The 27,048-nt window shown below is 36.8% G+C and overlaps 2 protein-coding genes across 2 annotated transcripts in view; one reads left to right on the top strand and one right to left on the bottom strand.

Annotated features, from left to right (window-relative positions):
* LOC132097943 (elongation of very long chain fatty acids protein 7-like) overlaps positions 1-27,048 on the top strand; it is a 343,464-nt gene that overhangs the window by 273,896 nt on the left and 42,520 nt on the right. The gene's annotated exons all lie outside the window — the stretch shown is intronic.
* On the bottom strand, positions 252-26,804 carry osbpl9 (oxysterol binding protein-like 9). The gene is made up of 24 exons (XM_059503942.1): positions 26,652-26,804; positions 24,944-24,994; positions 23,359-23,437; positions 18,212-18,285; positions 14,308-14,403; positions 14,159-14,206; positions 13,131-13,160; positions 12,984-13,034; positions 12,407-12,445; positions 10,447-10,546; positions 10,068-10,172; positions 8,113-8,272; positions 7,649-7,755; positions 4,808-4,926; positions 4,628-4,713; positions 4,130-4,307; positions 3,938-4,022; positions 3,608-3,718; positions 3,462-3,525; positions 3,210-3,350; positions 2,976-3,054; positions 2,805-2,896; positions 1,906-2,041; positions 252-1,684 (listed from the first exon to the last, which is right to left on the bottom strand). The coding sequence occupies exons 1-24, from the start codon at positions 26,760-26,762 to the stop codon at positions 1,610-1,612; spliced, it is 2,217 nt and encodes a 738-aa protein (XP_059359925.1). The 5' UTR covers positions 26,763-26,804; the 3' UTR covers positions 252-1,609.

Raw genomic sequence — 27,048 nt, 5'->3', positions numbered from 1 at the left:
AAAACCACGTTTCATTGTCGTGTATCTTTTTCTAGTAATTGGTCATTTCTGAATAATACATTTTTAAACACTTATTTCTAGTTACTAGATAAAGAAAACATAACTAAGAAAAAAACACCTTAACTGTGCTTTTAAAAGTAATTCCCATTACTTTGGAAATCAAAATGCTGCAAATCCCTGTAGATCAAATAAAGTGAACAACAGCATCATGTAACACTGGATGTCTGTAACAAGAAATGCATTCACACAAATTGGTCTCACTGAGATTTAATATTATATTTTGATACATGGAAATCTGGTACAATCAATTGTTGTCAAGCAATGAAAAAAATGTTTGGGATTGCTTCTGAAAAGCAATACTAGGCGAAAGTAACCTTTACTTCATAAGGCCTCCAATTTATTACAGAATATGAAGAGCAAGTGGTTTTCTTTAAACTATAGCAGTAATATTGTTTTGCCAGTTATGCTCTAATTGCATCTCAGAAAAAAAGGATCATACAATTTGATTTTACTTGTTGATTATGTTACACAATGTATAGACGTCATTCCAGGAGAAAACACTGACCTGAGTGACTCCATGCATCTACAGACTTCTACCTTCAAGAAAGAGGATCAGATCTTTCTGATGCATGACTATGTGAAACCTATATTTATTTGAATTACAATGTGACATCTCACAGAAAGTGAGATTGTAGGGACATTTGTGATAACGTTGCTCAACCTCAGCAGGATAAGCACAGATTTGTCAAATGGTTTTATTGTGCACTGTTGCGATTCCCTACTGGACAGTCCAACTTTATGCTAAGTTGATAAATTATGTGGACACTCAAGCAGCATTCTATAAAAAATACAGCCTCCCCTCCCAAAAAAAAACCTAACAAAAAAACAAACAAATTGGAATGGATTACAACCATGGCAAAGTTGTCTCAAATTTCAGCCCAGGTAATGTAAATGGTACATTTTCTTATTGTGGCTTTTGTAGCATGAAAGGCTGATGATGAAGTGGAACATAAAGGGAATGGCTGCCGTACACAACGTATATTCAAACAGTTACTATTGCCCTAGAGAAAGAAGATAAAAGGAAAACAAGAATATATAATATCTGTAAAAGCTGTAGCTAGCAGGATGTGAACCAAGTTCTCATTTTCTTTACTGTGTGTTTCCACCATTAAAACTTTTCGAACATTAAGATACAGCCTTCATTCCTCAGTCCGCTGCTTCCCTGAGATACAGAACGCTGTAGTTTTCAGAGTTTGTTCGATAAAAACCCCTCTCGAGTGGGAGAAAGAGAGAGAGACGTCGGCTGGGATCATTCTTCTTCTGCAGAGACGAGAGCGCTTGTTTGATTTGTGAGGGCTTCTGATCACGTCTTCGGTGTGTTCGTGGTGTGTTTTCTTCCTCAAAGGGTGATAGAGAGTTGGAAGTGTTGAATTAGTGAGCAGGGAGGTTTTTTATTTGTATAGATTAAGTTTGTGTTTTCTTATCATTCGTTCAAACTTTGAAAATGCTAAGCTATAAGGGTTCATTCGTCAGTCATTCCAAGGCTGAATAAGAAAAGTAGTTTGCAAGAGAGTTCTCTTTTCTAGACTCTGCTGTTTTGGAAATGGCCTCAGTGTCGTTGCGATGCTAGTCGCTTTAGAAGAGGCTTGTCGTAGACCCAGCATTCACCATCCTCATGAAACAGCTGCAGGGAAACAAACAAATCACTCTTTAAATAAACATTGTTTGGAAATGAATATGGATCATTTGATCAGATTCATGTGAATCTCTCAATCAAGATGATCAGTCAAAGGGGTTTTACATCAAATTTATGTATGTTCTGATATTCTGAATTCAACATGAGTAGGTTGGTTTGGATAAAAGCTGAAATATGTTTGGAGAAAATGAATACATAAGCACACTCACTCTCGTCTCCCATTGCATTTCCTTCTCCTTCCTTTCTCTGGCCTCTGCCCTCTGTTTCTCCTCCAGCCTGTGTTTGGCTTCCGTTGCAGCGTCAATGTCCGCCAGTTTCAGGTTCACGGTCACGTCCTTCCACAAACTGACAGCCAGACAGAGAAATAACAGCAGTTTGCATCAGATCATCTCACAGAGGTACCCAAGCAGAAAAAAACCATCACTTCAGCGCGCCCCCAAAGGAGCCTCCCAAAAATAACCAAGCCTTTCGAAGATCAGCAAATAAATCAGGTGCAAACAAAAGAAAAAACTGTTATAAAAGTCCACTAGTCAAAATGCTTTTTTCCATTAAAAAATTATATTAACATAACTATTTGTGTATAAAGTTAAATTGAAAAATGTCTTCGTTTAATTGGAAAATTTCAGCAAATTTACAATTTCAGTGTGACCCTTGAACCTTAATGGAAGCAAGACCATCTTAGAGAACCTGAAATATTTAATTTTATTTATACATAATGTAATAAAAAAAGGCATAAAACTGTTTTAAACTTTTTTTATACTGTTTATATCCAGATTCAATGGAAATTTCAACTGCAGATTTTCAATGTGGATCATTTTCCAAACCTTCCCAGATTGAGCGGGGAAACAAGAAACCTTATTCGGTTGTACAGATTAGATTTAAGAACCTGAGGGATTACACAAAATTCAAATGGGGCTTTTTGAGGACGGTTTCCCATGACTTGCGACAAGAGTCAAGCCCAAGATTAAAAAGTGTGTGTCTCTGCATTATAGCTTAAGAGAAAATGGACTTTGGAGATGTTTTGCATTGCGGCAAATCCTGTTTTAGAGGCTCCATGAAGAAGGCAACATTTACAAAGCAGAGAAAAAAACTTGTCAGACCCACACACCTTCTGGATTCATACTCCAACTGGTCCTCCAATTTCCGCACTTTCTTCTTAATGATGCCCATTTTCTTTGTGTCAATGAATACTGCATTTTCCTGGGTGGAAAACAAATATGTTATTTGATTTTTTTCTTGAAGGGACTTCCTTTTCTTGTTTTCTAAGGTTCAAACTTACCCCGGTAGCCAGTTTTGAATACATGACACCATTCCACTCTCCCTCTATGGAGTAGAATGACTTCTTATCATTGGGAGCACTAAGAAAAATTACAACATTTCCAATTAACATGACAATAATCTTAATGCATTTGCATACACATTTATTTTCATGAATTTATAGTAACAACCAAAGAAACCATGACAGCAGCGGAATTGTAAATTTAAATTATTGGGACGTTCCCCTTTGACTTACAATATCTCAGCAGTTATTCTGTGCTTCTTTCCTCCATAGAATGGTTTGGTGTGGAAAACTATATTGGCACTGTAGCCAGTTTTGGAACAGGAAATATTGCACTCTCCACCCAGCTCTACCCATGGCACAGTGAGGATTGATCTATTGGAGCACAGTCAGATGGATGAGATGCTCTGCCCACTTCCCCCTCTAGAAATCAAAAAATCTAAAATACATCAGTGTGATAAATTGATCAAATAGAACAATACTTACCTTCCATAGCCATTGGGAAAAGTAAGAATATAATGCTCATCATATTCAAGACAAGACACACAACCTATGGGAAACAGAAGAGGACTGTTAAGCACTGCAATAGCACTAATGTGTATTAATCACTACTTAACAACGTCCTTGACTACCTTGACCAATATTATGGACACCAATTGACATTCCAAGGAACTTTGATTTCGTCCAGATGTGAGCGTTAAACTGGATTTTTTTGCTGAAACACTCAGCATAAAATGCAGATACTGTAAAAAGAACAAAGGTGTTGGAAAATGTCTATTTACCCAAAAACCACAACAGATCATTGCATTAACATTATCAAATTTAAACGAGTTTAATAAATAAGTTACTAATTAAACAGATCATTGTTTTTGTTTTACTTTTCAGAACCAGGTAATTTCTGGTAACTTGTAAATTCAGCTACTAGTGGCTATGATTCAGTCAGTAATTAGTTCAGCACTTACTAGGAGGGTGGTGAGAAACCTGCTCTGCCACAAACGACACACTGTTTTTGCTACTCCACGGCACTGGCCCGTCTGATACAGACTCCTAGAAAGACAGACAGTGAGCGAGGGAGGGAGAAGAAAACAGTGACAACAAATAAAGTCTGTTAAGACGCTGCAAACATTGGCTTTTAGACCTTCAAACACACTCACAGAAGCAGCAGGATCCTCTGTTTCGGAAGGCAAGTCCCAGTGACAGAAGAACACCTCGCCCAGAATGGGGTTGTAGGGCTTCTTGGCCACAGATCCTTTCCGACCAGCGTGAAAGGCTGAGAGGTACCACTTTACCACATGCACCATGCGGTCCCTTGGATCCTGCTGCTCTGCAATACTGCAAAATGTGCCAATCATGAGTTCATTAAAACAAACTATTTGAAAAAATCAGCTTGCTAGAACGAATCATTCTTCTATTTCAGAGAGCAAAGATATTCTGAAAGGACATGGCTAATTATTTCCTCTGCTCATTTGGTTACAACTTTGGAACCAATTGCACAGTACATTGGAAACAGCTCAAAAATGTAGCCATGTTAGTAGCATTGCTACTTTTAAATTCATCAATTATTACAGCATTGCTGTAACCAGACATAAGAATGATAAGCCCATATGGTAGAACAGCTGTGATATCTATAAAACAAACAGGATGTGCATTACCTTACAAACAAATCTGGGTGTGCAAAGAAATCTGCATACATTTCCAGCAAAGACCTCCGCTCCAAGATAAACGTCGGCAAGACAACCTGAGGATGAACGAAGATGGATTAAAAGGTGGAAATAATAGTATGATAAAAATAAGTGAGAATGTAAAAAATAAGAAAGGTTGTTTGTGCTTGCCTTGGTGAGATCCATGCCCAGTCGCACTTGAGACAGCAGATGCATGATGACACTTTTGTGTTCTTCCACAGATTCACCCTCAGGGTCATCATCTCTCTCATCATGACTGTCAAACTGATCTGAGAAAAACACACAGCAAACACTGAACATAAATCAAACATGTGCACACATTGCTGTCCAAAAGTTTAATTTAAATGTTTTTGAAATAAGTTTTTTTATGCTCACCAAGATTGCATTTATTTGATCAAAAATATAGTAAAAATCTGTAATATTGTGATCTGGGGCTCAAGGGATATTTCTTATTATGATTGATGTTAATCCGTTTTTGCTGCTTAATATTTTTGTGAAAACTATAGTTTCTTTATGCATATGATTAAAAAATATATTTTATTCACTAAGGATGCAAATTGTTTAAAAGTGACAGTAAACAATTACAATTAAGTAATTTATATTACAAAAATATTTTTTAAATAAATGCTGTTATAATAAACTTTATATTAATCAAAGAATCCTGAAATAAATCACCTTTTTAAAGAAAATATTAAGAATAAAAACTTTTATCAAATTGATCAAAATCATTGATAAGAACCAAAGCACCAAATCATATTTCAGTTTTGCCATCAAAGGAATAAATGACATCTAATTTCATCACAATATATTAAAACAGAAAACAGTTATTGTAAATTAGTAGCAATATTTCAAAATATTACTGCCTTTACTGTATTTCAAAAAATGCAACATTGGTGAACATTAGATACCTTTTTCAAAAACATCTTAATTATTGTTAATAAATATTTATTATAATAAACATTAAGTAGTCTAATTAATCATAATTATACTAAACACATGGCGAGTTTTTGCTTGGTGTTGGTGTTAAAACTAGAGCCCGACCGATATATCGGCCGGCCGATATTATCGGCCGATATAAGCTAATTGCATTTAAATCACGGCCGATGAAACATGAGAAACAGAGTCTCATGCTTCACTCATGTTATGAGTGTTGCATAGTGTGCCCACCAGAGGGAGCTCTGCAGCTCCAGAGTTAACAACAACGCCAGAAGTCCACTACAGAAGAAAGCGATCAACTGTTTTGACGGTGAGTCTGTCGTTCGTCATGTGAAATGATTGTAGATTTATTTCATACCCTGTATATAAAAACTGTGTGGTAGTTCTAGCTAACGGTCCTATCATTATCACTTCTAAATATTCTGTAACATCACTTACAGCCGCTAATGCATTGCTATATTAGATTAGCCACAAAGCTAATACCATGTTTATCAGTGGAAGAGCGCGAACGTTAATAGGAGGTCAAACTATAACGTTAGCTTTAACTTATTCTTATTCTATTGCGGTGTGTTTCCCACATAATGACCGCGTAATTGGGCCTTTCACACAGGACGCGGTATGCACGGCGCTTGCCGCTGGGCTCAGCGTTGCCCTTCAGATACAACGCGATTTGCGCTGCGCTATGGCATAGGCGGAGTTTTAAAAACGTTTAGCGGGAGCTATTTCATAGTCTGTTCCTCCTCCTTTCGGTCAGCAGCAAACATGTATCTGTCCCGTTGTAAGAAGCGAGCGATAGCGCTAGTCCTGCTGATGAGAATTAAGAGAGAAGCAAGGAAGAAGAGGCTACCCTCAGGTCCAGAGAACAATTTGGTGAATTCAGGCTGGTTACGTTACTCTAACGCTAATAGCTTCCTTTTTAGCAGGCCCCTTAAATGCTTGCTATTAACTTGTTTGAAGGTGGTTCTTCTCAAAATTGACAGCGGTGTGTTCATGACACTAACGTTAACCATTCAACTTCGAATTGATTCCGTAATCTTCCGGTAATAGTAGGCAAGACGATGTTTTGATTCAGACTGCACAAAGAGAAGAGGAGAAGATATACGGGTCTCTTGTGAATGTGTCTGTGAGAGCAAATATAGTGTAGTTACAGTAACTACAGTAGGTGCGTCAGAAATGATTAAACCAGAGGGGACATGTAAATAAATGTGAGCTGAACAAGCGCTTTTTTTTTTTTTTTTTTTTACATATTGTTTCAAAGCAGCTTTACAGACATAACAGGAAAATGTTGAAATAATATTGTTAAATATAAGTAGGTAATACCTATTGCTTGACAAATAAAAAAAAAAATATATATTTCTCATTTTTGCCTATGTAGGAGATCCCAGTTTATTATTATTATAATTCTAATGATGACATGAGTAATGATACATGGGGATATTATTAATACACATGCTTATTCTTTCTCCGTCTCTCTTTCTGCCTACAGATGGCTGAAAAAGGTGAATGCTGTAGCAGCAAAGTGTGGGACTACTTCTGCAAATACTTTAACTTTAGTATTATAATTTATTTACAGTACACACACAGACTGTTAAAACCAGCTTCAACTGGAAGTAAAAGTGTTAAATGTTTAAAACCAGACTGTTTTTTGATCATTAAAAAATATATACTTTTGATGTGCAATTGTTTAGTCATTGAGACTGTAATCTAAGGCTTTTTTTTAACATAGTCCATTCTGGAAAATGGTTTATACAGCCCACATACATAGAACAGGCAGATATTTTGCTATTGAATGTTGTGTAAATGCAGTTTATAGGAAATGGGTCTAATATTCAGATTATTTTTAAAATCAAAATATCGGCTTATAAATCGGCTCTTTTCGAGTTAATATCGGCATCGGCCCCCAAAAATCCATATCGGTCGGGCTCTAGTTAAAACTGGTAAGTTTGTTAAATTCTAAATATATATAAAAAAAAAAAACACACACTTCACTTTCAACAGCATTTGGTCTGATTCATTTTGAGAACCTTAAACGTGAGGGACGTGTGTGTTGTGTACCTGCATCAGTGGTGCCGTTCGACATGGAGGAGTTGATTGATTCGTTGGTGTCTGGCCGTTTCAGGGCTGTGCTGTCTTCACTGTTCACATCAGTGGTTCTGTTCGGACTGCAGATACACAAGAACATCACGTCAGCTTATTCCAGAATAAATTACAGTGTGTGGCAAAGGCAGATAGAGTTTGTGTGTTTAAGTGAGTCCATGCACTGTTTTAATTAGGTCAGTGTGTGTTTCTTTTTGTTTGCCGTAAATAGTGCGTGGGAGTGTGTTTATCTCAAAGCAGTACTTGCTGTTTTCAGATTATGCAGTGTTAGTTAATGTGCATGTGGGCAGGTGATGTTACTATAATTGACTTGTGCAGCAGCACTTCAGTGGGTTTTAATTATATAGAAGGTTTTATGTGTGTGTTTCTGTACATTACTTACACTATTCTGTGTTTCAGTGTGGTGTGTGTGTTTAGCTCACTCTATGCAGTGTTTCGGCGAGGTGCTGCTGTTATAAAACTCATCAGCATCATAAAACTCGTCTTCACTGCTGGAATAGGAGAAGTCAGGGACAGTGTGGGGCGGTACGTTCATGTGACTGGGTGAAGTCACGCTGCTGCTGGGAGCTGAGGGACCACTCCCTAAAACCACAGGAAGAAAATTAAACTAATAAATGTGAAAAGAAATGCAAGTGTGCTGAGGAACTATGACTAACCACACTCATTTAATCAATACCATGGCCGGAAATCATTGTAGTTCAGAAATAGGTTGAGGTTTTGTGTTTTTGCATAAGTGGCTAGCATATGGGCTTCAAATAAATAGCATGACTGGAAAGTTAATCTGCATGCTTGGTAATGCACTACACTACGTACAACGCTGATTTCATGAGCAAAAGCTCTGATTGAAAAAAGTGCAAAAACATTTGGGTATATTTGACATATTAACATTATTCAATGAAAAATGTCTTTTTATAATAAAGTACTATTTATGTAATACTTGACATTATTGACAAAATGTAATTTTTTCCGACATTTTAACTAATGTATTAAATTAAAAATCATGTTTTATTAGATTTTCTATCATTTTAATTTATTTTATTATTAGCGTAATTGAGGATATCATACTAACATATAAAAAAACATCAAATTCTATTATTTTGGCATTACGAATATTTATATGAATGACAATTTAAATATTAGTGAAAATCGTTTTTTTATTTTATACATTATGATTTGAAAAGTAGATTTTCTTTTTTGCATTATTTTCCTTTATTTGTATTTTATTATTACAACATCTATAAAAAAAATTAAAAGATCTTTAAAAACACTAGTATTTTAGTATTATTTTTATACTTTATAGCAATGAAAATTTTTTATATTTCCTACATTTTCATTTAAAATGTAATAATATAAAAACATTTTCTAGTTTTATCTTATCAATTAAGGACATTAACATCTTTAAAAATGCTAGAATTATTACACATTATTATTATTAATTATTTGTAGTTCAGGTATGTAAAGACAAAACAGAAAATTACTCGTAAGAAAAAGTATGCACATTACTGATGCTGTCAGCACAATAAATTAAATGTTTGGTTGTGTTGAAAAGACCAAGATGTCCAATTAAATCAGCCCTGCCTACAACGCAAGCACTTTCAGCGTGAATATAAATGGAAACCCTGATTCGCAGTCTGCACTTTTCAGCTCTTGACTGTGTTTTATGCGTAGTTTCCTGCACTGCTGTCCAGAGTGCTACCGATCGGCTGTGTTTTTGCTGAGCTCAGCTCTTCCTGCTCTGCCTCAGCAGAAGCTGGACCCTTTGATTCCCTGTATCCAGCACTAATGACAGTCAGGAGAAAACAGACTGACTGCAGAGAGAACAGCTCTGCCTGCATCCCCACTGCAGCGGAATACAACGGGAATACTGCTTCTGCTCACGTTAAAGAGTGGCATCAGTTGAATGAGTCGTAAGTTAACTTTATCATAAATACATTGTTTTCTTCCAAAAACAGTTTAGCTTCATTCTAAGATCAGATTAAATCTTATGGGAATTTGCTGATTAAAATATAACATCTGCATGAATATAATAAATAAAAAATACAAAACATGCTCACATATGAGCGAATAAAAATGTAATATATATATATATATATATATATATTAGAAAAATATTAATCCATGTTAAAACTGATTTAAAAATTTAACATTTTACACACACACGTGTCACATTTTAATATGGATTAATATGTTTGAACGCATTTTTAAAAAATATATATATTTGTATATACACACACATTTAAATTTGATGCAAATATGCAAGTATAAAGTTAAACAAGAAAACATAAGATAAAAAAACATGTAAAATTTTTAAAACATTATAAAATCTTATTTACACTTCTAATAGAATTTTATATTATATATAAAATATGGTTTGTACCTGTGCTGTTGGGAGTGGGGGTCTGAAGGCTGCCCATCACCGTAACAACAGGGCCCACGGGTAAAGAAGAAGGCCTCTGTTCCGTTTTACACACCTGAGCTCCATCTACAGATGAACACACACCCTTCATATGCCAATGGCCCTTATAAATGCACACAAAATTTGCAAACCAAATCTAACCTTTGAGTTTCTAAATCCAAACTACCAAAGCCAAGAAGCCTTCAAAATAGGCATTTTATATATATATATATATATATATATATATATATATATATATATATATATATATATATATATATACATATATATACATATACACATACACACACACACACAACATTATTAAGGAATAAACTGGAGAAAGAGAAAGAAAGCTCACCTGTGGGTAGAGTGGTCTGCGTTGGCATGGCACTGGCACTGACTACAGAGGTGTTGAGAGGGGTAGCCTGGAATACCCCATCCACTGGGTTTATGGTGCTCTGCAAAGAACCACAGACGTGATACAAAACACAGCTCTCACAGCAAAACACGTTATAAATACACCCTCTCATAGGAGATTTACCAATGCTCAACCCAACTATCACAGAAATCCTGAGGGGAAACAAGGACTTGTGATATTCAGTTAACAGAACTGTTTAAAGGGATGGCTCATCTAATTATGACAATTTGGGCATCATTCACTTACAATAATGTTGTTCTAAACCTGTATGACTTTTTACTTCTATTGGTCATTCTTTGAAAGTATAATGAACTTTCATTTTAGAGTGGCCTGGATACATTTTTCCACATGGTTCCACACTGATTTTGAACAGCACAAGGGAGATTAAATGTGAATGCTGAACTATCCCTTTAAAGGTACTGAAAATATTTTATATCCATTTTATAAGTTAGTGATGCCAAATGATTAATCATGATAAATCGCATCCAAAATAGAGGTTTTTGTTTAAATAATATATGTGTTTGTATTGTGTATATTTATCATGTATATACAGCAGTATATAGTATAAAGTTATTTATTGTTAAAGACAGCATGAAATGATGAAATTAACACTAGTAAGTTTATTCAGTGAGGCTGCATTAAATTGATGTCATATGTCAATAACAAGTCATGTGATGCAAGTTACATGAATTACCACTTGTGTTGACTTTAACCATTTTACGTGTCCAGATTCTTTCCACACAGAGACACAGAAATAGTCAATAATGCTTTATAATACACTGTGTCCAAATGAGTAACCTAACAGCTGTGGACCATGTCCTTCACACTGAATCAACTCAATGTGCAAAAATCACTATGAGTCAATCTCTGCCTTACTGTAACCAAACACTAAGCATCTGTCAGTCGGCACAGACTCAGACACAAGGCTATTATGAAGACAAGATCAGCACATGTGTATCAAACATTAAATAGGCAGAAGAGGCAGAGAGATAAATAATCTCTACCCAGCATGCACAGAAAAACATTGACATCACAGGGTACAGCAGTGAGGTGACTTTACCTGAAAACACACAAGGGGGGAAAAAAGGCATGCAGGGGAGTGAGTGGAGTGAGTTTGGAGGGGCTTTTCTGCAAAAGAACTTGTTGTTCGTTGTACCACAACAGAGGCTGCCGTTCTTAATTAAAAGCCAACTGGAGCAATTAAAGCTCTGCAGTGAATACATAATTAGTAGAATGAGATTAAATCAGGAGGCAGAGACACTCAGGTCAGTGGAAAAAAGATGGCAATCACAGATTCAGAAGGAAGAAACTCAGATTCCAAAAACATAGAATACAACATTTGGTAAAAGTCTCTAAACACTGCTTGCATTTTTAACAAAATCTGCATGAAACATTTTATACGAATTATACATTTGGTACAATATTGAACTGAACCAGTCTGTGAGAAGTATTAAATGCAGTTGATGATTACGTGACTTTAGCACTAGCCTTGATGGTTATTGACCCAATGAGAGCCTCTGGGCAGGTTGTAATAGATCTGTATCCATTTGTCCCACATGGTTCAATAGAATGTATGACAACGGAAAATCAATGATTATGTTGCGTGCACGTATGCGTGTTTTATATTTGCAGGGCTTAAGCAGTTTGGTTCAATCACAATGTCGGAAAGAAGTATTGATGTTTAATTTGTTTGGGCAGGCCCAGAATTACCCGACAGGTAGTGTAAGAAAGAATAAAAGCAGAGAAAAAATGAGAGAGATGTAGACATGGTGGGCAGAGCCCTCCGATCAAGGTCATGCACATCTCGGTTCAGTTTTCATGAACTTGATTTCTGTGGAAGAGAGAACAGTAGCACTGTTTGATTTGGACTAGTTCATTGCTAAGGAATGTCAAGACTTACTATCAGTCCGTTTGCGTGTTGCTGTTCTTTACTTTGATCCTTCAAATTTTAAAAAAAGAAAACACAAATTGAGAAATAAGGCAACTCCACAGTTGGGAGTAAGCAAAAAAAAAAAGATGCAAATGGTCTCTGCTTTAATTTAAAGCAATAAGGTATTTTAACCTACTCAATCTCTCAGGCTATGTTCACACAGTCAGTGTTTGAGATTGTCAGCCGTATTTACTAACAGGTCCACATTCACAGTAAAACTTACAGGAGCTTGATACAATGTTTTTTGATAAACAAGTCCAATCAAGGTAACATTTTTAGGTCAATTTGAGCATAACCATACTTAGCACTGTAAAACAAGCTTGACATTCGTATCCTGCTGCTGTGTGAACATGGCCTTAAAGTAGGAGATAACCTCTCCAAACCGTTACTATGGAACCTGCTGGAATGTTCACGGCGGCCAAAATAAACATTAACAGAGTTATGGAAAATTACAGGTTGGGTTACACAAGATGCATAAATATTAACACAGTGGGCAGACAAAACACAGGTGCATACACATTCTGAGCTTGAGAGACAAGCGTTTTACCTTGGCAATCTGTAGTAGTACAATACAGTGTTTGATGGACTCTACCATACTCTAAAAAAATAAAAATAAACAATGAATGAAAATGCATTCCACTACCAAAATTAGATACAAAACGCATTAAGAGGGTGAAGGTGCAGACGCTCTTACACAAGTCGTGTCCTTCAGGTTCTCGATTTTCTGTGAATAGGACAATGAAGAAGAAGAAAAGGGACAGTTTCTGTTACAACTGTGAAATGCTCTTGGATTAAAAACAAAGAAGCACCTTTAAAAAACCTTACAAAAAGCAGAAATGAAAGCCTGAGACAGTCTCATGAGTTTCATTCCCTTAAAAAGTGACTCTCTGTAAAATCTTGGCTTCGAATTTGGTATGTGAAGTATCTTTAGAATTTCTCTGCATTTGAACAATAACAGTCTACTTATACATTTTAATTTTATGACAGCTAACCGACCTACCCACCCCCTTCTGTCTTCCAGTCAATTTGCAATCACTGAGTGATTTGCATTTAGTGCCTCATTAGGAATGATTACAAATAACTTGATTTATTTATTCGGTAACATTTTACAATAAGGTTCATTAAGGCTTGTTAGCTAGATTAGTTAATATGAACTAAGAATGAACAACACTTCTATAGCATTTATTAATCTTAGTCAATGGTAATTTCAACATTTACTAACGCATTATTAAAAATCACAACTTGTGTTTGTTAACATTAGTTAATGCAATGTGAACGAACATGAACAATGATCGAGCGTATATTTATTATTTGTTCATTCATGTTAGTCAATCATTAATGTTAAGAATTGACATCGTATTGTAAAGTGTTACCACTCTTAATCATGAAACTATATTAGTCTTTTAAACTTCATAATATATAGCCTGAAAATGGCCAAATTTACCTTTCTTTGGGTTTACAGTTAATAAGTAACAGTTTAACGTGCCAGCTAAAGCATGATATCATAATAAAGCTCTACATTTTGATCAGAAATGAATTTACTCTGGCTTTTAAATGGAAGGTGGGATGTCCTTCAATAGAGATGCTATATTGGGCGTTCCTGTTACTCACAGTTATTGTAATACAAGTGAACTGTCTCTGCTACAGTATATACTGCGCCTTGCAGGAAGACTCTGAAAGACAATGCACCTCTGATGACAAATAAAAATGAATATGTCTTACTCTGCGCGACTCATCTTCTTTGCAGTCTTTAATCTTCTCATCGAAGAGCTATAGGATGCAACAAGACAGCAATGTATGAGGAAAATGTCAACTCAAAACACAAGGCATTTTTGAGTCACGATGAGGTCTTATGATAAAAAAAACCTTACTTTTAACTGGTCGATCAAAATTTGCAAATACGCATCAGCTTCAGCTAGCTTCTTGTCGAAGTCATGAACACTGGGAACGAATCCTGTTTCTGCCTCCTGCAAGTGAAAGTGAGAGGGATAAGTTTCAGTCCTTCTACAGCGTATAAAAGCTTCCATGATGTCCTAAGCTCAGTCACGTTCTGCTTTCGAGAGGAACTGAGCAGAACTGCCCCTTGCCTGTTCACATTTCTCTCTAACAGCTTTAACTAAATCACACAATTAGACAACTGGCATAAACAGAGATCAGACCATGAGAGCGACTGACACTGAACTGAACTGTAGAATAAAGGGCACAGGCTTGTGACTGGTTATTGATAGTTACTGATACTAGAAATCTAGAAAGCAAAAAAAAAAACAACAACAAAAAATAACCCACATCAAACACTGCATCAAATAGTGTTTGTTTCTAGGACATGAGGCGAGCTGATCACTATCTTGTGTGATAATATTTCTGAGCCTTTCTATGTAACGGAGTCAAACAATTATAGGTTGAAAAAAGGGAAATGAAAAATATGATCAATAGACCTGTCATGACTGACTTTAATGTTGATCATGATACCATACAATTAACCGACAATTTTCATGGATTCATTTCAGTTTTACTTACCCAAAGTACTAAATTAGACATTTTAAAAATAGGGTACATTTTAAAATAAAAAATAGATATTTTTTTTAAATAAACAAACTGTCAACAGAATGTATGCTCATTTTATTTATTATACACAAATAAAATAACTACTTTTTAAAGCTTTACTTTATGTCATGACACTTCTCCTAGGAGACGTGATGTCTTCCCTAAACTCATAACACACACAAATTTGTTAAATTACACAAGCGATTCTCTCTGAAACCTTAAAACAGCTTACTTATAAATAGATCAAGATGTTTAAATATTATTACTGTAACCTTATGAAAGGCAAACTACGATTCCATCTATATAGCATAACCACAAATACAACCTTAAGTTATTCCAGACCTCTTAGGTAAACTATCAGAAGAAATACTAAAGCTAATAGCGGCTAGCCCAGGTGGTTTCGAGGAGTGAAGTTTAGATAGCACAGGCAATGTTGGCAGCAGCCTTTATAAGAGAGGTACTCCCTGGTCTGGGGGTCACTGTCGCGAGTTTTGTATCTTGCCAGACCTCATAAGAGACATCGCGGTGGAGATCGGCGGAAATGAACTGCATGGGAAAATGAAGAAAAGCCATAGGCAGCTGACTGTCGGTCAAAACAGTAAACATTATAAAACTAGGTCAAAGTCTACAGGAGCAGAGCAAATCCACCCCGGAATCAAAGGTTAAGTGGAATATCAGAATGAAACCATTTGATTCATTGAGTTTACTGAGAACACATGCATGTAGACAATAAAAGATTTAATGAGAGTTTTGCTGCCTTTAAATTAAACTAAAGTTGTTTCTGGCAAACTAGCATCCTAACAGTTATGCAACCTCTGCTCTTCTATGTGACCAACACATTTATTCAAAAGATATTTAACAATGTATTGTGGATAAAAGTCTAGGTATGATCGTTATGGTGGATTTTCTTTTTTCTTTTTATTTATGTGCAATGGAAATATTCATGGTAACATTAACAGCATCGTTTCAATACTCAATTTTCTTAAGAAGCAATCACTATACAAAAACACACAAGTAACAACAATAGTACTAATAAAAATCATGCAGAATCTTTCAATTTAATCAATGATAAAAATTATATAATAAAACAATCTTTAGCAATAATACTATAAAACAAAAAATAAATATGAGAACCAACTTTTTTTTTTTTTTTACTTTTAAACTAGTATTTGAAACCATTCATTCTATTTTAAAAAGAATAAGAATGGAACATTTCTTAAATACCCCCCAAAAAGCACATAAATAACCTCAGAGGGCAGTTCAGAAACGGACTCGAAACATGATGCTTATATGATGCTAATATATCTGACATACACTTTTATTTAAAAACATGTTCCCTGGGAATTGACCCACAATTCTCTAGTTAAGTATGCCTGGTCATATCCTACAGGCACTATAAACATTTCACCTCCCGGGCAGGCCTGAGATCTGCTATTTTGGCATGAACAAATTGCCAAAATGCCTATTAACAAGCATTTGCAACCCCCAAGAGAGCATTACATAAATATATTATCCTGTGCCTGGCAGAGGAAAGCTGTGGCACGCTGAGAGCTACATGGTAGCTGTTGACACACACCTAAACACACAGATTGTCCAGACAGGAAGTTGTTCCCACTGAATCACTCTTTCTGTCTGACTCTTGGCAGAAAATCTGAACATCCAACAACTGCAGGGAATATTTCAGCATGAATCAACTAGGCCTACCTGGGGTGCATAGGCTATTGTTGTGCCTTTTTAGGAGACAAACCCACTAGTGACACATTTGAAAGGCAAACACACAAGTCTGACTCCAAGTCATGTGCTGTATTATGTCAGCACAGACCGTACACACACACAATGTGGCTGAGACTGCAAATCTCAAGTTAGTAGAAAAGTAACTACACATTTAAGTGTGACCCATGCCCTCTCTATTTGACCAAACAAATGCTTTCCTGCCTTGGTCAACACACACACACTCACACACCCACCCCTACCTGTCGACACTCACACACACAGCATGATTTAATGCATTAGTAAATCCCGGCAAAACAAAGATACTCACTCTGTTCTTGCCAGTGCAGGACATGCCTCCACAAATCTGACCCACACTCACAGAAACACTTTCAGTATTAGTTCGCAAACCCTTTCCTGTAAGTTCCCCTCTAAAGGAGGGGGGAATAAGGTGAACAAATACCTATTGACTTGCCAGCTGATTCAGAACCGTTTCTATAAACCACACTTGACCAGGAAGAGTAGACTTCCTCAAAAGAAAAAAAAAAGAAGAAGAAAAAGTAGCATAAGCTTTACAGACTGTAGGAAACAAAATACAGTACGGTGATTGGATCTGTCATCCGCTGCACAGGAGGGGCTAGCTGAATAAGCAGAGCTGTCATTGGCTGTTGGAGATCATGTGACCGGATAGCTGCACATAATCTGTATGTAGATACATGCAGTTACCAGTCAGCATTTGCTTGTTTTTTTTTATGACACATTGCTAAGGTAGAGTCGGAACACCGAGATCTTTGGGAGGAGAGGATGAGAGAAAGAATATAAAGGGAAGAAATTTATCTTTAAAAAATTCATAAAATTATTTACAAAATGGGGGAAAAACTATAAAGCTGCATGATTTTCTTAGCCTGTCCTGGTTTCTTCCTTTGGTATGGAGCAGACGGGCATGTTTAATGCATACAGTACCCTCAGAGCTCCTCTTCAGGCCTTTTTTTTGTAGTTTTCAGATCATTAAAAAAAGCCAATCTTACACAAACTCTAATTAAAAATACATTATGCTTTCATAATGACAGACAATGGGAAGACACATTTCCCTATTTTAGGAAAATACAATTTCTTAAACTGACTTTTGCTTATCACAAAGGATTGGAAAAGGTTTGACAAGTGCAGTTTTCTTTCATTAAGGTATTTCCCATGAAACAGAAAGACATATTAAAGGTTGCTTAAAATAAATAAATAACTTTACACTACAGTCTTAAGCAACACAATGGATAAAACCGTGGACACAAACATTTAAGACAAAATGTATAAATTCTAGCCACTTAGTTCTCAAGCAACTGGTAGCTGGCAAAAGAGATACTTTATATAACAAAAACACCATATATAACTTTTACTTTATACATTTTAGCAGTACAGCATATAGAGTACAGCATAAAATCATGAGGTCTTTAAGCACATTTTATTTTATTTTTCTCCTCTCTGAGATCATAAATGTGGTACATGTGGCATTGATGTGGCTCTTACCCGCTGAAGGGTGTGGCGAAGAATCGTCCCCTCTAAGGCATGAATCCACTTCTCCCGCTCGTCTGCGTCACGGGCTGGGGGGGGGACACATCCAAAAACACATCCATTAGTAATAAGCAGGCAGACTGCAAACACACAGCATGTGAAATGGAGGGTGGAGAATGACCCTCTGTGCAACTGTAAAGGTGACAGTTACAGCTACAGCTCTGTTGTCCTATCTGGTTTTCCTTAATGAAAACAGGCAGAGTTACACGAAGACAAGACAGGGTTGTGGCTTAAGTTAAACAAGAACACACACAAATTAAAGCCTCTGCCCTTGTGTAAATACGAACGGTAAATAACACTCATGATGAAGTTTCTTGTAGAAACCAGGGATGAAATTTCAGAAAAGCCCAGGTGTGACTAAAAACAGCCTCTGCGCTTCAAAAGATCTATAAATCAACCATAAAATTATAAAGCTCACAGCATAAAGTACAAGTAGGAGTTTCTAACGGTCAGGTCAACTAATTATTGTACCCTAAAGGGATAATTCATGTGAAATACAATTCTGTAATCATTTACTCACTCTCATGTTGTTCAAAACACAATTTTATTAATTCCATTGAACTTTCTCATTCATGTTTACACACAATCAAACCTGCCACTCACGCAAGAATAAGATTTGTGCGCTTCAGTGAAGGAGACAGTTTTCAGTAAATAATGACTTCAATTTGGCCTAAACCAAGCTATCATGACATCAGAGAACTCACAATATAGGGCAAAAGCTGTACTGACCACTTTTATAATGCTCTTTTTTTTCACAGCCACTGTTCACCATCCACTTTCATTGTATGTAAAAAGAGCAGCATGAACATTCCTCAAAGCGTCTCTTTTTATGCTCCACAGAAAAAAAAGAGAATCATAAAGCATCAAATGACATGAGGTAAATCATCAGAACTATATGTAGTTCACTACAAGGGGTGAATCAAACCTCTAAGGCTTGATTTGATGAGATAAAAAGTGTATAGACAGGGAACAGACAAACACTCCAGACATAACATATAGCTGACACTTCAATGGAAGAAGGTCTAAAATCTAAAAGCTTTTACAAGCACAAACCTTATGACCTTATAGATGACAGACTAACCTTCAGAAATGGTAGTGTTACTCATACACAGAATTGGTTAATAATCAATACACGTTAACCAGAAACATCAAAAATACAAATGGTTTAATATCTTAAGAAAATATTCTCTTTACCTGCTAATAAAATACACAAGCGTCAGCATTTGCACAGGACCACCAAAGCCATCCCGCATCTATGGAACATGCTTGAAATCAATGTCCCAGATCTGTGTGAGAGTCACCGTCCAAAACAAACATGGCCCCTCACTGCGCTACAGGCACCAGAGCAGAGATCACATGATGCATGATGCCAGGCTACCTTCCCTCGCTAGCCAATGAGATTTCACTAGGTGAGGTAGTAGAGTTGATTACAAAACACTGCACTTGTCCGTTAGTTGGCAACGAGGACAAGCTCACATTGACCTAAAGACTACAATCATTATTGTTTTTTTATTATTATTATTATTATTATTATTAATAATAATAATAACAGCAATAATTTAAAGATTTATAAAATATTTAATAATATAATTTAAATGATAAACAATGTAATGAAACATCATCAAAGAAATAGACACATAAATTGCTGTCTACTTGAATTGAATGTTCTTTGAGCAAATGTGTGAGCACTAACTTATTTTACTTATCTTTTGTACTCCTCCCCATCCCCATATCACTGGAGAGCAATGGCAGACTTCAGCGTGGAATGAGGGCACCTTATGCAATGTGCCCTTCTAACGACGAGTATTCAAGAGAAAAAGAGAAACTTCAGATCTCAAACTAATTTTCTCATCATTTACACAAGTCCTTTTAAACCTAGTGAATGTGAAAGACATTTCTGCAACACACTAGCAGCTGTAGTCACATAGCAAGATGTTTTCACCTGACTTGCCACTAAGCTAATACAAGATGTTAAAGGACTGTGAAGCAAAGAGTAACAGTCAAACGAGACAAAAGTGTGTGTGTTAAGGGTGCAGTGAAAAAATTACTACTAATTGATTATATGTCATCGTCAGTAAACAATATATGGTTGATATTAAAATTCTACACAAAACCATTAAAATGTTTGTGGCTGTTAAGATTAATTTTAGAAAGTTTTTTTGTAAGAAAGTCTATTATGCTCCAGAGGGCTGCATTTATTAAAGTAAAAACTGCAATATTGTAAAAAAAAAAAAAAGCTGATTTTTTAGCAGCCATTACTCCAGTCTCCACAGTCACATGATCCTCCAAAAATAATTTTATGCTGATTTTGCTGCAAATTTTTCTTATCACTGCATTATCAATGTTTAAAGCAACATTTTTTTTTTTTTTTAAGAACAGCATTAATTCAAAACGGAAATCTTTTGTAACAATGTAATAGTCTTTACTGTCCTTTTTGATCAGTTGAATGCATCTTGGCAGAATAATAGCATCCATTTCTAAATTTGAATTACAAAAAACAAAAACCTACTCACTCCAAATAAAATTATAAATACTCAAATAATTGTAAAAGATTATCAAAACTATTAGTCGTCACAAAATTATAATGTACAGTATTAATAAAAAGGACATGCATTAACTTGTTTTGACATTATTATTAAATAATTCGTATTTTAAAAATTTATTTTAAGTGACCATTAGAGGATGGAAATGTCATTTAAAATGTAAAAATAGCGGAAATATAATTAGATGAAATAAATTATTTATTGTGCTTCCCTGGTTGATGTCCATCTGTCCAGAAAATATAGTGAACTGCCTAATACCTATAGTTCTGAACAGCCTTTTTTTCTGGAAAGAGCTTTAAAATGCTGCTTTGCTCAGTAGGTTTTGGAAGAGAGCACATGTGTGCGTGAGGTCTCCTGCAGTCTCTCCTAAACTCACTGCAGCTTTCATGTGACTCCCTGCATCTTTCCACTGCCAGCTCTGTCCTGCGGACAGACACTAGTAGCTCACACTTCCTCTATGCAACGGTTCCTCGTCTTTTCTCCCTGTGTGGTTTTTTTTCCCCTCTGGAGCATGAATGTGAATGCTGATCCACTGCCAGCAGTAGCTCAGTGTCTGACACTGGGAGCTTTTAACTGCTTTTGTTTTTGCAGTCAAGTGTCTGAGAGGAAGACAGGTAGAGGCTTTTAGAAAATAAAGGGGCTTTCAGGCCGGACTGATCTTGGGCCACAGAAGAGTATGATGAATTATGGATGGTCCTCTAAATAGCAAGTACAGTTCCTCTGAGCTGTCTCTGCAGCTGGCATTGTGCGGACCTCTCCATATGTATCCATCCTGACTGGTCAAACTCACCTAATTCTCAGATGTATCTTGCTGAATGGGGTGTTTAACTATATTCTTACATTCACGGCTCTGAAAGTTCAAGCTCAGATGGTTTTTACTGTCCTGCGAGTGTTTATTACACCATTTTATCATTTAGCAAGAGGATTTCTCGAGCAAGGTTTTTTTTTTTATCACTGTATCATCTTAACCGCATGTTGTTTGGTTTTAGCTCAGTGGGCAGCCTGCTATAATCCTGATGATGTTTCATGTTGAAACAAGATAAACAGCACACTTTTGATTAGGTTTAACCCGAACACATCTCACTTTACAAATCACCCCACCCTGTACTGACCACAAACATTGCAAAATTAGAACAATGTTAATCAAGTTATAAAAACCATATAAAAGATGCTGGAGTTGTATGATTGAGCATTAAGATGTTAAGATTGTGCTGCAATTCCGGTCCACTGAGATCAGGAGGCACAAAACCATTTCCGCTTTGGGGTAAATGGCTCCTGCTTCAATGGAGATGTGAGAACTGATAGGATGAGTCCCTGAGGATCTCAAGAGGTGGATGGTATGAAAAGATTGTTGAAACCGAAGCCCGAGCTCCACACTCACACTCACTGAAATACACACATGCAAACGCACATCAGGAAATCTGACACGGCAGGTCAGGGTTTTTTTTTTTTTTTTGGTTTGTTTTTTTCTAAAGAGGTTTGGATTGGCATACCATAGCACAACTGTCACACGATACCAAAGAATGTCTGCAATTAATTTGGCTGGTGAAAGTGAAAATTAATAAAGAGAAAAATAATAATTTTCCTTCAATGCCTTAGAATTATCATTGGATGGGATGAGCCTAAAACTATCATTGAGAAACATAAAAGCGACAATCTTAACATACTCAACATAATGCCACCAAGTACGTATTTTCAAAACCGGTAACTCTTGAGAACGAATAACACGCAACCAGCCAACTTCAAGTGTAAATAAAAACAAAGCATGGTTGAAACCAATCATTAATGCAAACCACAATGATAAACGGTCCCGGCAGAAGACGCAATCACACGAGTCCCAGCAGAGCGTGACCTTACCCTTCTTACTGTAAAGCCACAGCATACAGTGTCGGAACATAGCAGTGGGTGAGGGCATGGGGAGAGTGAACGCACCCCCGGCAGGGCGGATGCCGGGGGGGGTGGAGGAGGATAGATGAGCCAGTGAGAGAAGGTGGAGGCTAGAGGCTAAAAACCTGGAGCTCAGCAGCCAACAGCCTTGCGTAACTCTGCGGTGAGACTGTCTGTTCTACTCCAGAGTTCCTCCAGCTCAGAAGAAATTCTGAGCAGAAGTTCAACACAGATCCTGGAAAAAAATCTGAGAGCTTCTGATCTCAATTCACAAAACTATGAGATCTGCAGATCGTCCCAGTCAGTGGTCACAAGAGTTAAGCCGGACAAATGGCACAAACGGCGCAACTGATGCGAGTGGGTCATGTTTGCATTAGAATGCTGAATGTTACTGATGTCATAATCCTCTTTCAATTAAATGAGAAAGAGCATGTGGGGTAGAATGAGTAAGCAAGAGCAAAAATAAACAGAGTGGAAGGAGGAGGGATGAGCAGTATGGAGAGAGAGAGAGAGAGAGAGAGAGAGAGACAGGGCACACGTGAGCAGCCGGCTGATGGCCGCACTATAAACACTGGTTAAAAGCATCACAGCAGGAGGTGCCAAAGAACAGAAGATGAGAGAGGAGAAGGAAAAGACAAAAGCCGTAGAAGAACAAGAGAACGGAGACCTCACCCTGAAAATGGAAAGTCTTCTGGTCCACGGTAATGGTGAAAGTGCTGTCGTCCTCGTCATCGATCCCAATCACAGCTCCCTGCAAAAAAGGAACGCAGCAATAGCCATTCAGACTGAGGGACACGTCATTCGCTCCCTCTCTCTTTCTATCTGTTCCTCTGCCCCACTCCCTTACGCACAGAGAGAGAGAAGGAAAGGGGTGGGGGAGAATGGGTGGAGTAAGAGAAAGAGAGGGGAACAAGGTGGAAAAGGGAGGATAAAATGACAAGAGAGAAAGGGGAAGCAGATGGAAACTGAGAGAGGAGGATGGAGAGAAAGAGAGAGAGAGAGAGTGAGGTGAAAAACTGCAGAACATTCAGTAAGTATTACAGGGCCAGAGGAACAATATGAGACTATTAACTCTTTCATACCTGATGGTTTACAACAGCAAATCCTGATCATTCAAAAATCTAAAAGCATTTCTAACTTTACAAAACATTTAAACAGAGCACTTTGAAAACGTGACATTGTTTTGAATAAGAAAATGCTGATAATCTAAAAGGAAAACACTAAGCTTTTACTTTAAATACAGACGTGCCAGGAAGTGTCCTTACTGGTTACCAACAGGAAGACAGCAATAACTGCTCAGATCAGACTTCAGGTCTTGAGAAAAATAAGCCAACGCCCTAAGCACTTTTAACCTGTCTTAAATTTACGTTAACTGCTCACTGTCAGGCAATTTGGAGATCATCAGTTAAAGCTATGCAATACACAATACATAAAAGGAGATACACAAAACTCTTTAATTAACAGAGAAACGTCATCCATCTTCATTTTTTTGCCATAATAGAGATTATGAACACAAAACCAGGTGATGATCATTTTTACTGCCTCTTTAATCATTAACTACAACTAGAATACTTACAATACCATGCTCCCTTTAACAAATTAACTCTTTAAGTTATAACAATTTCTCTCTGCTGTAATGTACATATTTCATAACTGTCCTCTGCATATTGAACTGAAGAGTGTGCCATCTTCTGGTGAAGAGCTTGCAAAGCATTGCATTTAATAGGTGAAGCATTTCTAGCACATCCTGAGTCAGATGCACATCTCTGAATATACCGGGTTTGTGTGAGGGTCTGATGATTACAATGGAAACAAATCCTAATGCTAAACCATACAAAGAGCTTCTAATGTATTGCAGCAACAGTTTGAGAAGCTCTCTTTATTGTTTTACCATCACTGTATACTAAGCGAGGACCACATAGAAATGTTTTACTAAATTTGATGTTAAAGTGCTTGACAGTGCTGCACAAAACCCGGACCTGAACCCATGGTGGACACCGCAGAGAAGATATTAGCGTCATTAATAGATACCGCTATTAAAATACAATGCAGAAAACATAAAATCATGTCGCATCCTTTTTTTTAATTGTTCATCTGTACTAGAATATCCTGATGACAGATTTTCAACAGCTTCTAGGGTTGACTTAATAGCATAATTAAACAAGAATAATAGCCAGAACAAAAACAGGAACGGACATGAGTTAATCACTGAAATGATGGACTTAGTCCTGCTTTAACAATAAAGAAAGCTTCTTACCCGAAGTCGCACACAGCCTCTTCTAGACCCACGCATCATCTTGTCCTTGGACTGAAGAAGGATACAGAGTGTTAAAGAAGCATTTTATCAAACGACCAACACAGGGCTGGAATACATTCAAGTCTCACTTTGCTGAAGACATAAAAAGGTAACAATATGCTGGGTCTAAGGTCATATGTGTAACCAATTTACATCATATTGTAAAAAAATAGCATGTTAACATGATATGTAATGGTATCTACACAATGGTAGTACTCTGGAAAATGAGACATGCAAAACAGAGGTATTAATATAAAAATTATATACACACATATATATATATATATATATATATATATATATATATATATATATATATATATACTGTACAGACCAAAAGTTTGGACACACCTTCTCATTCAAAGAGTTTTCTTTATTTTCATGACTATGAAAATTGTAGAGTCACACTGAAGGCATCAAGGGCTATTTGACCAAGAAGGAGAGTGATGGGGTGCTGCGCCAGATGACCTGGCCTCCACAGTCACCGGACCTGAACCCAATCGAGATGGTTTAGGGGTGAGCTGGACCGCAGACAGAAGGCAAAAGGGCCAACAAGTGCTAAGCATCTCTCGGGGAACTCCTTCAAGACTGTTGGAAGACCATTTCAGGTGACTACCTCTTGAAGCTCATCAAGAGAATGCCAAGAGTGTGCAAAGCAGTAATCAAAGCAAAAGGTTTTGAAGAACCTAGAATATTACATATTTTCAGTTGTTTCACACTTTTTTGTTATGTATATAATTCCATATATAATTCCACATGTGTTAATTCATAGTTTTGATGCTTTCAGTGTGAATCTACAATTTTCATAGTCATGAAAATAAAGAAAACTCTTTGAATGAGGTATGTCCAAACTTTTGGTCTATACTGTGTGTGTGTGTGTGTGTATGTGTGTGTGTGTGTGTGTGTGTGTGTGTGTGTGTGTGTGTGTACAAACATAACATACAAACATAAAACATATATAATATTATCATTTATATAATAAAAAAATAGTTTTCCGCTTTATATCTCTGTTAGACAGTTTGACAGTTGGCGATTTCAGTTGTTGGATCACATTCAGTATTACCGTGACAGTACACCAAGAAAATCAGAGTTATTTTTTTTTTTACATGTTTAACCCTGTGTCAATAAACAATCACTGTCAAAAAATGACATGGCTTATATGTACACATTAACAAACCTGAGAGCTCTAACGTTAGCTTGTGGATGATTTACTGACAACATCTGAGCTCTTAGCTTAGCTATTTATCTTGTGTTTGAACATTATAGAGCTTTTCGGATTAAGTTTGAAAGCTATAAATGTACGTTAAGAAATTTCATATCCTGCAGTTAAACGCATCCAAAACAGTGGTGACGTGTTCGCTTCCACCCTTCAATTTTTGCAAACTAAACTAACGTTACTACCGTAAGCATTTTTTTTTTACAAGGGAGGTGGCCTTCATGCTGGCAACACATAAAATCTAGATGCTCATTGGCTGACGGCTTCCTCAGCAAAGCCCGGATTGGCTGAAGTCGCGGTCACTTAAGCTAAGCCCCGCCCCAAACAGCTGAGATTCCAACTCCTGACAGGCCTGCGAGTGCTCATTTCCTTCCCAACATTAAACGATAGTGGAACAGGCAACTTAGTGATCAACCCTCTCTCATATCACACAGCCATGCAAGAAAAACTTACAGTATAGTATGACAGCAACCCGGCGTTATAGTCTAGTACGAACCAGCGGTACTGCCACCCCTTCATGACGTTAGTCCATTTGCTCAGCGGACCCTCCATGATGGACGCCATTTTTACACTTTGCCTGAGTGCTCGCGAGGAGGAGCGCGCGGCGACAAAAACCTAGCGTCTGACGTCACGTGCTGAACTATGCCTACTTCTGGATCTTACATATGTGCAAGATGGCATGGTGAAAGTCAACGAGAATGAAATGTAACTAGGATATATATATATACGCATATGTTCAGAAATTTAATAAATTGGAAGCTCTGGAGATTTGGTAACAAATAGCCTATCTACTGTCTAGAAATAACATAGCTGTGATATTTTACATTATATTATATCCAGCTGGAAGTGT

The sequence above is a fragment of the Carassius carassius genome, chromosome 21 (genome assembly GCF_963082965.1).
Source record: "Carassius carassius chromosome 21, fCarCar2.1, whole genome shotgun sequence".
NCBI lineage: Eukaryota > Metazoa > Chordata > Actinopteri > Cypriniformes > Cyprinidae > Carassius > Carassius carassius.
The sequence above is the reverse complement of the archived record's forward strand: the minus strand, read 5'-3'. Positions and strand labels throughout refer to the sequence as shown.